Raw genomic sequence first — 12,941 nt, 5'->3', positions numbered from 1 at the left:
AACAGACACAAAATACAATTACTGAAGTGAACATCTAGTAAAAATCAGTATTTTTCATATCATTCAATCTTCTAACAGACAAACTGTTAAAAATTGTATAATTCAATTCTGAAAACATCTACAAGACCAACTTCAGTATATTAATCTGAATATCTGCTGTGAGACTCTGAGAATATTTTTGGATTGAAACGTCACTGTTAATCCCCAAATTTACACCAAATCCATGTGTGTTCCTGCAGTTTCTGAACAGACATGAGGATCATCACACACGAGTCTCTGTCAATCACTGAATCAACTGAGTTTGTGAGTCACGTCACACGTGATAGAAACATCTTCACTTTTATAAATCTTTATAAAATAAATCTAAAAATATATGGTGATATGCATATGTGTTTGATGGTGGACAACAGCTGTTGGGTAATCTGGTCTTTAAATTTAAAGTTAATTTTCATATCATTATTTCTTCTATACATAGATATTCATATCAATTATATTCATTATCATCTGCTCTGAAGTTGAGGAATGTGTTTATATGATGCTGTTAATATCTGTATTATGAATGTTCAATATTCAATTTATTTATAAAGCACAATTAAAACAACCTTAGTTGACCAAAGTGCTGTATAAAGTTGCATATCTGTATTATGAGGGATGAACTTAATAAATTAAAGACTTATTAAACTGATCAAGCAGAACATGTTTATGATGCTGATGATGATTCAGTTTAGAAAGAAGAATGATGATAAATCATAAATGCAAGAAAAAAAAGATATATGAAGGATGGAAAAATATCCACTGAAGTGAAGATCAAAAGTGACTGAATTTGAAGGACTCAAAATAACAGGAGACAAAAATAACTTAAAATGAATTGTTATTAAATTGTCAAATTCTGATCAACAAAACTGATATTTATTATAATATCATGTTGAGAGAGTGTGTTGTTGAATGTGTGTGAAAGTGTGTGAAAGTGTGTGAGCAGCTGCAGTATCAGTTCAGTCACTGTGACTCTGACTGACGGAGGTTTTTGTACGACTCTTTATCACTGTGTGAACACATCTTTACTGTTGATGTAGTGATAACTCTGACAGTAATAATGTCCAGCATCTTCAGTCTGGACTCCACTGATGGTCAGAGTGAAATCTTTCCCATATTGTGCTCCATTCCCACTGAATCGACTGAAACTCTCATCATAGAGTTCATTTACCCCATAAATGATGAGTTTAGGAACTTCTCCATGTTTCTGCTGATACCAAGCTAAACCCCAGCTATCTATCCCAGGATCAGTTTTACACTCTATTGTGGCGTTTTGTCCTTCAGAAACAGTCACAGCTTCAGGCTGACTCACAGTGATTCCTCTGGATGCTGTCGACAACAACATTAATGTGTTTAATCAGATGAAATGAACATTAAAGACTCAAAAATGACGAGCTTTCACGTCTGTTACCTGGAATAAAAGCTGCCAGAATCCAGATGAAGCTGCTGAAGAGATTCATGGTGTTTGTTGGGTTTGTACCGTGGTAAACAGCAGTGTGTTATAAAGTGTTTGAGTCTGAACGCTATAAACACTCGGAGCGCTGAAGCATGAGCCGATGCAAAGTGACTCTCTGAGCAAAAACCCTGCTGGAGTAAAACACACGTGAAAATGAGCACATGCAGATGAAACTGATCAGTTTTGAGGCTTTAAATGTGTTTTTTGAATGTGTTTTTCATTCAGTCTCTGGTTCAGACTACAGGTTTCTGATGAATCAAATGACAGAGTTGAATCTCTAAAAGAATCAAGTATTTCACTGTGAACTCCATGAGAGGTCAAAGGTCATTCCAGAGGTCACAGGTCATCAAAACTTATTAAAATGCTTTGAGAAATACATGATCATTTAGAAACTCACAGTTCAGATGTGTGATGATCAGTACAGAGTCTTTCTGATTGTATTATTTATTCAGATTTAATAGTTTTCATGCATCAAGAGACATTTAGAGATGATGAGGCTGTTTCTGTGAAAGTCACTTCAGTCCAATAATCATTATTTAATGTTGAGAAGAGCTGCTGTTGAGTCTCATATCAGTGTGTGTGAGTGTCGTTCGTCTCTTTCTCTGCTGGAGTTTGTGTTCATTTGAGTGTGACGGAGGTTTTTGTACGACGCTTTCACTAGAATGAAGCACTGTGGTACACTTTCGGTGGAGGAACTGAACTGGTGATTAGAAGTAAGTCTTTCTTAAATTATCTAAAAAATTTATATTTTAATTTATTAGTTTTATTTTGTTTTTTGATTATTTCAGCAAACATTTGTTAAAATGATTATTCATTTATTAGAAAAAAAATAGGTTTTTGAAAAGTTTCCTTAATAATTAATTTACGTTATTTTTCATTTTACATGAATAATTTAATTTATTATTGGTGACATTTGATTATATATTAATGTATGGATGGCAGTATTTTATGATATATTCAATTATTTCTTGATAATTCTGTCTATAATTAATAGTAAATTTAACTATTAAGGGTTTTTAAAGTCATGACACCAAAGTTTAATAATACAGACAAAATAAATCTAATTGTGTAAGCGTCATTATCAGACAAAGACAAATTTAGTTAATGAGCATTTTAAAAATCAATCTTTTAAACTATTAAGTTTAATGATGATTATGATTGTGTCTTAACAGAATTAAATAATGTATAATTGAAACTGCTGAAAATTATGATTGATTGTAGGTATCAAAAAATATGAAGAATTTAAAAAAAAAAAAAAAAAAAAAATATATATATATATATATATATATATATATATATATATATATATAAAATACTGAAATTATGTAAATTTGTTTTCCAAATTTTATGAAGAAATCACAATATATTAATCATTTTTCATGTAGACAATGTTTTTTTTTTTTAATAGATTGAGATTAAAAAGTTCTGTAACTTCTGAAAAAAATCATATGAATGTATTTTTTCATTCATTTCATTATTTAAATCGTATAATTTCATATTGTTTCTAAATATAATTTTTAATTTTACATGAAAAAATCTTATTATTGCTAACATTTTGTTCATTTCATGTATTCACTGCAGTACTTTAAAATCTATTCAATTATTTATTGATATATACATAATTTTTTATGTAATTTTTGGTAAACTTAACAATTAAGAGTTTTTTTAATGCATGAAACAAAAATGTTATAATATGGACAAAATATAATTTTGTTGGCTTCATCAGACAAAAAGAAACTTAGTTTAAGAGCATTTTGAAAATTTGTCTTTTAAACTATTTAAAATATCAAATTTGAATCTGATGTTTATGATTGTGATCGTCTGAATAGCAGAATATTTTAATAATTAATGTTGAAATGATCGTTTAAATTTGTTTTCTTATAATGACATCACAATATAATCAATTTACTTGGACAATGTTTTTCAAAATCATTCTGGGGATCATTTTAAAATTTAACTTATATTTGAAGTCAAATCATAATTTCTACAGTTGTTCATGTGTGTTTGTGTGTGTTTGTGCAGCTGGTCCCGCAGTGAAGCCCTCCGTGTCTCTGCTGCCGCCCTCTTCTCTGCAGATCTCTGGAGACTCAGCCGCACTGCTCTGCCTGCTCAGCTCTTACTCTCCACAGGGGGCGACGGTGAGCTGGACGCTGGACGGGTCAGAGGTCACCGAGGGGGTTCAGACCAGCGCAGAGAGCGAGCGGGACGGACGCTACAGCCGCAGCAGCGTCCTGAGCCTCAGCAAAGCACGCTGGGAAGGCGCGGATCGCTTCGTCTGCAGAGTAAGACATGACGGAGCTGATCACGAGGCCTCGTTCCTCAAGAGCTCCCAGTGCTGATGTTTCTCCGGTCCAGACGAGCCGTATCCGAGCGTCCGGCAGGATTCGCAGCAGTCACGTGATTTACAGCTCAATACTGAAGCAGTCTTTCAATGTGCTGCCATTGCTGTTCATTCAATAAAGCTTCTGAACGCGTTACATTTGTGTCGGACTGCATCATTGATCAGTGTGTCGTTCATTCAAAGTCCTGCACTAAAGTTTCAGCTGCTTTTGATTGATTGTAATAGTTGAGAACAGCTGCATTTAGCAGGAAATGTCAAATGAAGCTCTTGGGGTTTGAACATGGTCACTGGAGACGGAGCTGCTCTATTCTGAGAGGATCACAATCACTAAACCTGCCAATGCAAATGTGATTTTCACCTCAAACTCACAGTTTCACTCTTGATTGGTTCAACGCTCTCAACTGGAACACTTTCACTTCTGCTCATGAGAAATGAGTTATGAGTAATACATTTAGAAACAGCTTTAGATGAAGGAGCTGCTTGAAAAACATCTGCATGTTACTGATACACCATGACTTTAGTGTAGTTTAATGTACAAAAACAAAACAACATATGAATCTACATATTAATTTACACACTCTGTTTTCTCTGATTCTGAGCATATCTGAGTCAAACCCGTCTGTCACAGGACAGATCACAGTCTAATAGAGCTGATTTCAGTCATAAGTCAGTTTTGAGCACATGTGTAGTTCCTGTGTTTGTCCTCTGTGTGTCAGTAGTGTGTGAAAGTGTGTGAAAGTGTGTGAGCAGCTGCAGTATCAGTTCAGTCACTGTGACTCTGACTGACGGAGGTTTTTGTACGACTCTTTATCACTGTGTGAACACATATTTACTGTTGATGTAGTGATAACTCTGACAGTAATAATGTCCAGCATCTTCAGTCTGGACTCCACTGATGGTCAGAGTGAAATCACTGTTAGATCCACTGCCACTGAATCTAGATGGAGTTCCTGACTGGAGGGTGCTTGTTTGATAAATCAGGAGTTTAGGAGCTTCTCCAGGTTTCTGTAAGTACCAGGACACACAGGCTGGGCTGCAGTCTGTAGCAGCTCTACTGAGTTTACAGCTCATCTCAACAGTTTCTCCTGGTTTAATAGTTTTTACTGCAGGAGTTTGAGTCACTGTGATCTGAGCTCTACAGCCTGAAAAACAATTAATTTATCAGTCATTAAAATATATATTTTTTCACATTTTAAAATTGTTAAAATTATATAATTTAACTTGTTCCAAATACATGCTGTTCACCTTGTAGTATAAAGCAGTATAAGAGCGTCCAGATGATGATGAAGGTCATGTTGATGAAGATTGTTGTGTGTGTCAGTGATGAAGTGTTAAACTCACAGCACTATAAACACTCTCAGAGCACTGAAGCATCTGATCAATATGCAAATGAACTCATTCTGTATTTAAATGAGGTCGTTCGTCTCATCCTGTCAATCACAACATCAAATATAAGTGTGAACTTTAAAAACTTAGCTGAATATTAACAAATAATGATGTGCATTAAAAATCATTTTATAAATACTGCAATATTCCATAAAAAAAACAAAACAAGAATAGTCAGTTTTGATTTCATGGTGACTTTAAACACAGAGAGGTGAATTATGTATTTGTCTTTCTCTGTATCTGAATGGCTTTTGTTGGACTGAAGATTGTTGTCAGCAGGTCTGTAAGCATTGTAAACTTTCACCTGTACAGATATTGGTAGAAATTCAGTACTTTCTTGTGTAATTTCTTGCTAACACTGATGCAAGGTTAGGAATAAATTGACTGTAATAGTTTACAATTCCCAGAAATGAATAAAGTTGACTGACGTCCTTCAGTGCAGACACATCCACGATTGTCCTGATCTTTTCTGGTATCTTATGAAGACCCTGAGCATGAATGATGTGCTCCAAATACTGCAGCAAATCTTTAAAGAATTCACATTTCTCGTGTTGGACACACAGCCCAAACTCATCCAGACGACTGAGGACTGCGTCTACATTCTTGAGATGTTGCTTGTCATTTGATCCAGTCACTAATATATCATCTAGATAGCAATGAACACTGGGAAGGCCTTGTAAAATCTGATCCATGGCTCTTTGAAAAATTGCAGGAGCCGAAGCAATACCAAATGGTAATCGATTGTAACAGAAGAGCCTCTTTGACGTGGTGATAGTGAGGCATTTGTGTGAATCTTCTGTCAAGGGCACTTGTAAGTATGCACTGGAGAGGTTCAGTTTGGTGAAGCGTTGGCCCTCTGCCAATGATGTGAATAAATCCTCTATTCGTGGAATCGGATAACGTTCAACACAAAGGCCCGGATTCACTGTTACCTTCAAATCTCCACAAATCCTCACATCTCCATTCCTTTAACAACTGGCTCGATCGGCGTGATCCATTCGCTGCATGTCACAGGGGAGATGACCTGTTGACTGCGGTTATGAGACCTAAATCTTTCTGCAATCACGATCGGTTTCTGAGAGAAATGTTCTTTCAAAACAGTTATAATGTCTATATATGACTTCACATCCGGCTTATCCGGAGCAATTAAGCTTCACAGCAGTCCTTATGTAGATGAACCCATTACACTCATCAACACCGCAACTCGTTTCTCATTTGTAATGTCATTTGTCTGTGCTTTATCATTCAGTCACTGTTATATTAAAATTCAGTAAATAAATAAAACACAAATGTAGCTTTATGTCAGTGTGTCCTTTCTGTTTCTGGTCTTTCATTGGATCAGGGCTTTAGCTCATATTTCGTAAATAAACTTCACTCAGTGGAGCATGAAAACACCTGCAGATACATGATGAAACAAGAACATGATCATGAACCTCACAGATATAGTGTTAGATTTTCACTGTGACTGACGGAGGTTTTTGTACGACTCTTTATCACTGTGTGAACACATAGTTATTGTTGATATAGTGTCGACTCTGACAGTAATAATGTCCAGCATGTTTAGTCTGGACTCCACTGATGGTCAGAATGAAATCAGTTCCTCCAGGTCTTCCAGTCACTGTGAACTGACTGAAACTGTCATCGTTATTTAGGCCATAAATGTAAAATTCAGGAGCTTCTCCATGTTTCTGCTGATACCAAGCTAAATCATAACCATTTATCCCAGTATCAGTTTTACACTCTATTTTGGCGTTTTGTCCTTCAGAAACAGTCACAGCTTCAGGCTGAGTCACAGTGATTCCTCTGGATGCTGTCGACAACAACATTAATGTGTTTAATCAGATGAAATGAACATTAAAGACTCAAAAATGACGAGCTTTCACGTCTGTTACCTGGAATAAAAGCTGCCAGAATCCAGATGAAGCTGCTGAAGAGATTCATGGTGTTTGTTGGGTTTGTACCGTGGTAAACAGCAGTGTGTTATAAAGTGTTTGAGTCTGAACGCTATAAACACTCGGAGCGCTGAAGCATGAGCCGATGCAAAGTGACTCTCTGAGCAAAAACCCTCCATCGGTTTATTTCTCTCGTCATCAACACATTATACAGAGAAAAACACAAACGCACAAAAACTCGATCTGAGAATCACTGGACTGCAGGTGTTTTGTGATGTTGAGAGTATTAAACAGTCATTTTGAGCTTTTATAAGCTGTCAGACTGTTGACCAGCAGTTCAAGTCTGAACATTCAGTAAATGTGCAGATGCAGATGTTGAACTTGTCGTCTGCATGATCTGTTTGTTTCTGTTTGTTGAAATTTATCACTCAGAAATGAAAATGTTCATGTACAGATGAAAACTGATATTTGTGGTCGTTAATTGTTTCTCACTTGTTTAGAAGTTTGGAAATCTTTAGATTTTATTCTTCATCAATCTCTGTGTGAAGATGTTTATGTGATGTGTTGTGATCAAATAATTCATTTAATGCAATATAGATTCATTATATTGCTGACACTGACACTGAAAGTGATTTTTCTATTTTCTTCTATATGTTTTTATTTCTGGCTTCCAGTGTCATTCGCTTCCAGTTATTTTTAGCTGTATAAAACAGGGCTGTGTTTCCCAAAAGCATCTAAGAATTAAGTTGATTGTAGAGATCATTGGTGGCAAAGGCTCTACGATGATCTATTTAGGCCTACGATGCTTTTAGGAAACACAGCCCAGCTTGTTATACTGCTTGATATTGCAAACTGGTATTTGTTACCATATTATTTTAAAGTATTGACTTCATTATAAACACACTGGTTTGTAGTGCAAATAGTTTTAAAGTTTACTGCACTTTGATATTCTTCTTGTTATTTCCCTATAGTGGATTGGTGTATCTCATTCATAGAAAGGTTGTTCAGTTCCTCCTAAAATCATTATAATTTCTAAACTTGTCACTGAACATGAAAAATCACAATCTCTTCACTTTCATATATTGATTTTTGATAATTCTGATAATTGTGCTCAATATTATCACGTTTGGTTGTTTTTGTGCTGCACTGACGACACAACAGCTGCAGTATCAGTTCAGTCACTGTGACTCTGACTGACGAAGGTTTTTGTACGACTCTTTATCACTGTGTGAACACATATTTACTGTTGATGTAGTGATAACTCTGACAGTAATAATGTCCAGCATCTTCAGTCTGGACTCCACTGATGGTCAGAGTGAAATCACTGTTAGATCCACTGCCACTGAATCTAGATGGAGTTCCTGACTGGAGGCGGTTTATATAATAAATCAGGAGTTTAGGAGCTTCTCCAGGTTTCTGTAAGTACCAGGCAAGACAGTGTTTGCCATCACACCAGGAGACTGGATCACTGCTAGTTTTACAGGTCACAGTGACTGATTGTCCAGTTTGAGAGAGCAGCTCTGAGGGAGTTTGAGTCACTGTCACCTGACCAACAGATTCTGACAAGAGAGAAAGATTAGAAATCACAAACACTTTCACAACCATATATCTTCACAACACATAAAAATAACAAGTAAATAATGTCTGTAATCTTTACTGACACAAACCTCGACATAATACTGCCAGCGTCCAGATCAATATGGTGCTGAAAGTCATTTTTGTTGGTTGTAGGTTCAGTTCTAGTGAAAAACAGTTGTTGATCATGTTTGATGTTTGACAGAGTTATAAACACATGCAGAGCACTGAAGCGTGTGTCGCTCATGTAAAACACTCTCTCTATGCAAACGCTTCAGCAGTGACAGGTTTAAGATGGTTTAATGTGGATTCATTGAGATTTCACAAATCATTTCACATGTTAATATAATCCTTTATTGATAAAGCAACATCAGATGAACAGGAGCGCTGTTTAATCCCAATATCAGACCAACATCACGATTACAAGTGTGATATTGCTTTTATATTATTGAACATTTATAGATTCTACATTTCAAAATGCAAAAAATTAGGCAACCTAAAACTAACTCTGAGCCTTGGTTGAATGACACGGCTCGTGCTGTCAGACGCGAGTGCCGTAGAGCTGAGCGCAAATGGAAAAAGGACAGACTGCATGTATCACTTCAAATGCTAAGGGACTGCTGGCGTCATTATCAGACAATTGTGAAAGATGCTAAAAGACTGGAATTATTCTGTCAAACTGTAACAAGCCTCGTGTTTTGTTTAAGACTATTGATTCTGTTCTTAATGCTCCGCAAACAGTCTGTATTGATGCACTTTTTATTGATAAGGTCACTACCACTAGAGCTCTTATTTCACCTTCTGCTTATGACCCCTCAATCCCTGTCCTCTGTTCTGCTGTTTTTGACAGGTTTGAGCCTGTGACCTTGTCTGTGTTACAGGAGACTGTTGATCATTTGAAGCCCTCAGGTTCTCCACATGATGCTGTTCCTCCTCGGCTTTTTTAAAGAGGTCTTTCCTACTGTAGGGCCATATGTTCTTGCAGTTGTTAATAGCAGTCTGTCTTCAGGTGTGGTTCCTAAAAATTTTAAACATGCAGTAGTGCAACCTCTGATTAAAAAACCTGGTCTGGATCCTGTAGATCTTGCAAATTTTAGGCCTATCTCCAAACTACCTTTTCTTTCAAAAATCCTTGAAAAGATAGTCTGCAGTCAATTAATGGCCTTTTTGAAAGCCCATAATAATGTTCCAGTCCGGTTTTAAAACTTTGCACAGCACAGAATCTGCTCTTTTAAAAGTGTTTAATGATATATTTTTAGCTACTGACTCTGGTGATTGTGTTATTCTTGTGCTTCTTGATTTAACTGCTGGACCATGAAATCCTGATCTCAGGTTTGGAGCAGTGGGTGGGCATCAAGCATTAGCACTTGAATGGTTTAGGTCCTACCTGGATGGTTGGACTTTCTGTGTCAGTTGTGGTGACTCTGAGTCCTCCTCTGCTCCTCTCTCTTGTGGGGTCCCACAGGGCTCAGTTTTAGGCCCACTTCTCTTCTCTTTGTATTTGCTCCCACTAGGTTCAATAATCAGGAAGCATGGCATGTCTTTCCACTTTTACGCAGATGATTTATGTGCCTCTTAAAAAGAACGACACTGTCGGACCGTTACTCGAGTGTCTTGCTGATATACAGGCCTGGATGTCTCTTACTTTTTTAAGTTTTAATGTAAAAAAGACAGAGGTGATGGTTTTTGGTGGCACTGTTGGGACCCCTTCTGTTGATTTGGGGGCCTTGGCCCAAGCAAACAATCACTAACCTAGGGGTTAAAATCGACGCTGACCTCAAGCTTGACAGTCAGATCAGGGCAGTCGTTAAATCAAGCTTTTTTCAATTGAGGCAGCTGGCCAAAGTAAAGCCATTTCTTTCGAGGCAACACTTTGAGACAGTAATCCACGCCTTTGTTACCACTCGGCTGGATTACTGTAACGCACTGTATGTGGGGGTTAGTGGGTCTTCTGTTGCTCGTCTGCAGATGGTTCAAAACGCTGCAGCACGTCTGTTAACGCAAATACGAGCACATTTCCCCTATTTTAGCCTCACTTCACTTTAGGATCCATTTTCAAATTCTCTTATTTGTTTTTAAATCTCTAAATGGTCTTGCTCCACCCTACGTTTCTGAGCTGCTACACCCTTATACACCCACCCGTTCTCTCAGGTCAGCTGATCAGCTGCTCCTGAATGTGCCCAAAACAAACGGATGCTCAGAGGGGACCGTGCCTTTGCTGCAGCAGCTCCTAAACTGTGGAATGATCTGCCTCTGCCCGTTAGACAAGCCTCTTCATTGTCTTCTTTTAAGTCACTTCTTAAAACCCACCTTTTCTCTTTGGCCTTTGACACCTGATTTTGACATTTGTTTCTTAATTTGTTTTTGTTTTTATGTCTTGTATGAGTTGAGTATTTTCTGTTTTATATATTTTTCTGTACAGCACTTTTGGTCAACTTCGGTTGTTTTTAAGTGCTTTATAAATAAAGTTTGATTGATTTGAGTTTGAAAAACATTTTTCTACATGTTTTTTCTGCTCAATAGTTATTTTGAGTGTTTCTGGAGTCACAGGATCATCAAACTCCTCTGAGGACGATGAACATCTGCTCTATTCTGAGAGAAACACAATCACTCCACCTGATGATGAAATATGAGTTTAACTCGCTCAGATTCACTGTTTGACTTCAGTAAATGACACTGTTGAGGCAGTTTGTGGAATAAATCAGGAGTTCAGGAGCTTCTCCAGGTTTCTGTAAGTACCAGCTGAAGAAGTTTCTCCTGTTCCAGTTTCTCTCCATTGGATCAGAGGTTTGTTCATATTCATCAGTTACACTGAGGTTTATCAGCTCATGTTATCATCAGATACCAGTTTAGTAAACAAGTTTTCAATAAAAATTCAGTTAAAAGCACAAATTAATATTCTTATCTTGCTCTTTCTGATCAGAGCTGTGATTGGTGCAGAGGAGGGAGAGGCGTGTCTGAACTGAACTGTTGATCAGGACTACAATTAAAACAGCAGCTGATATAAAACTCTTACTGTCTGCAGTATATAGTATGAATACAGTGTATAGTGAACAAATGACATGTCAGGATGAGATACTCAAATCAAATAACCATGGAGAATTATGAAAATTAACATCTATTATTAATAAAAGGCGGCAACTGAAATCAGTCAGATCTCAAACGTGTGACTGATCTATAAGAGCACAAAATCTCTTTCTGACCTCTATAATTATTAAGAGTGGCAGATTAATTTAGATGATTTTATTTCAGATGTTTGTGTGACGATGTTGTTTCAGATCCTCCTTTGAGCAGCTGCAGTATCAGTTCAGTCACTGTGACTCTGACTGACGGAGGTTTTTGTACGACTCTTTATCACTGTGTGAACACATAGTTACTCACACAATAATTATTAGAATCTGTTGTGCAGTGGCGACTCTGACAGTAATAATGTCCAGCATCTTCAGTCTGGACTCCACTGATGGTCAGAGTGAAATCACTGTTAGATCCACTGCCACTGAATCTAGATGGAGTTCCTGACTGGAGTTTTTTTGCGTAATAAATCAGGAGTTTAGGAGCTTGTCCAGGTTTCTGTAAGTACCAGGCTAAATCTTCATCTCCATCACTCCATCTGTGCACATTACTGCTGGTTTTACAGTTGATGTTCACAGTTTGTCCTGGTTGAGCTGCTGTCATTGAGGGACTCTGAGTGACGGTGATCTGTCCTCTACACTCTGAAACACACAACAAGAAGAAAATCAACTCAAAACTTTGACAATATACTTGAAGAAATGAATTGATATCAAACTTGTGCTCCACAAACCTTGAGCAAACGCTGTGAGAGTCCAGATGAAGATGATGATGAAGGTCATGTTGATGAAGATTGTTGTGTGTGTCAGTGATGAAGTGTTAAACTCACAGCACTATAAACACTCTCAGAGCACTGAAGCATCTGATCAATATGCAAATGAACTCATTCTGTATTTAAATGAGGCTCTAAATGAAGGTTCAGGAGGAGCTCGTTCATCTCATCCTGTCAATCACAACATCAAATATGTGACCAGTCACGGAAAGTAGGGACACAAGTCGGTTTTGGGGCATTTTGAGTTATTCACAGATTCTGAAAGTGCAGTCTCCAAGCTTTCCAACGATGTGTGACACATGGAGAAGTTGTGGCCATTTGAAGGTAGGCAATCAAGAAAGCTCTATAGGGAGAAAAACGCCTCTAAAGTTGCAGTTCTAACCTGTTCTCACCTGCTGGGAGTGACAATAGGGCTCA

At 37.3% G+C, this 12,941-nt stretch overlaps 4 gene segments (V, D, J or C); all 4 read right to left on the bottom strand.

Moving 5' to 3' along the window:
• Positions 1–992: 992 nt before the first annotated feature.
• On the bottom strand, positions 993–2,176 carry LOC137014302 (immunoglobulin kappa variable 1-12-like). The segment is given in 3 exon segments: positions 993–1,362; positions 1,445–1,620; positions 1,887–2,176. Coding segments are annotated over 2 exon segments (372 nt in total).
• Positions 2,177–4,577: 2,401 nt separating this feature from the next.
• LOC137013929 (immunoglobulin kappa variable 1-8-like) lies at positions 4,578–5,361 on the bottom strand. The segment is given in 2 exon segments: positions 4,578–4,972; positions 5,076–5,361. Coding segments are annotated over 2 exon segments (381 nt in total).
• Positions 5,362–8,329: 2,968 nt separating this feature from the next.
• On the bottom strand, positions 8,330–8,971 carry LOC137013928 (immunoglobulin kappa variable 1-8-like). The segment is given in 2 exon segments: positions 8,330–8,667; positions 8,776–8,971. Coding segments are annotated over 2 exon segments (435 nt in total).
• A 3,019-nt stretch (positions 8,972–11,990) lies between these two features.
• LOC137013692 (Ig kappa chain V region 3368-like) lies at positions 11,991–12,534 on the bottom strand. The segment is given in 3 exon segments: positions 11,991–12,040; positions 12,106–12,396; positions 12,486–12,534. Coding segments are annotated over 3 exon segments (390 nt in total).
• Between the last annotated feature and the right edge of the window lie 407 nt (positions 12,535–12,941).

This window comes from Chanodichthys erythropterus, chromosome 23, assembly GCF_024489055.1.
Source record: "Chanodichthys erythropterus isolate Z2021 chromosome 23, ASM2448905v1, whole genome shotgun sequence".
Taxonomy (NCBI): Eukaryota; Metazoa; Chordata; class Actinopteri; order Cypriniformes; family Xenocyprididae; genus Chanodichthys; species Chanodichthys erythropterus.
Note: the sequence above shows the minus strand (reverse complement) of the source record. Positions and strands in the feature narration are given on the sequence as shown.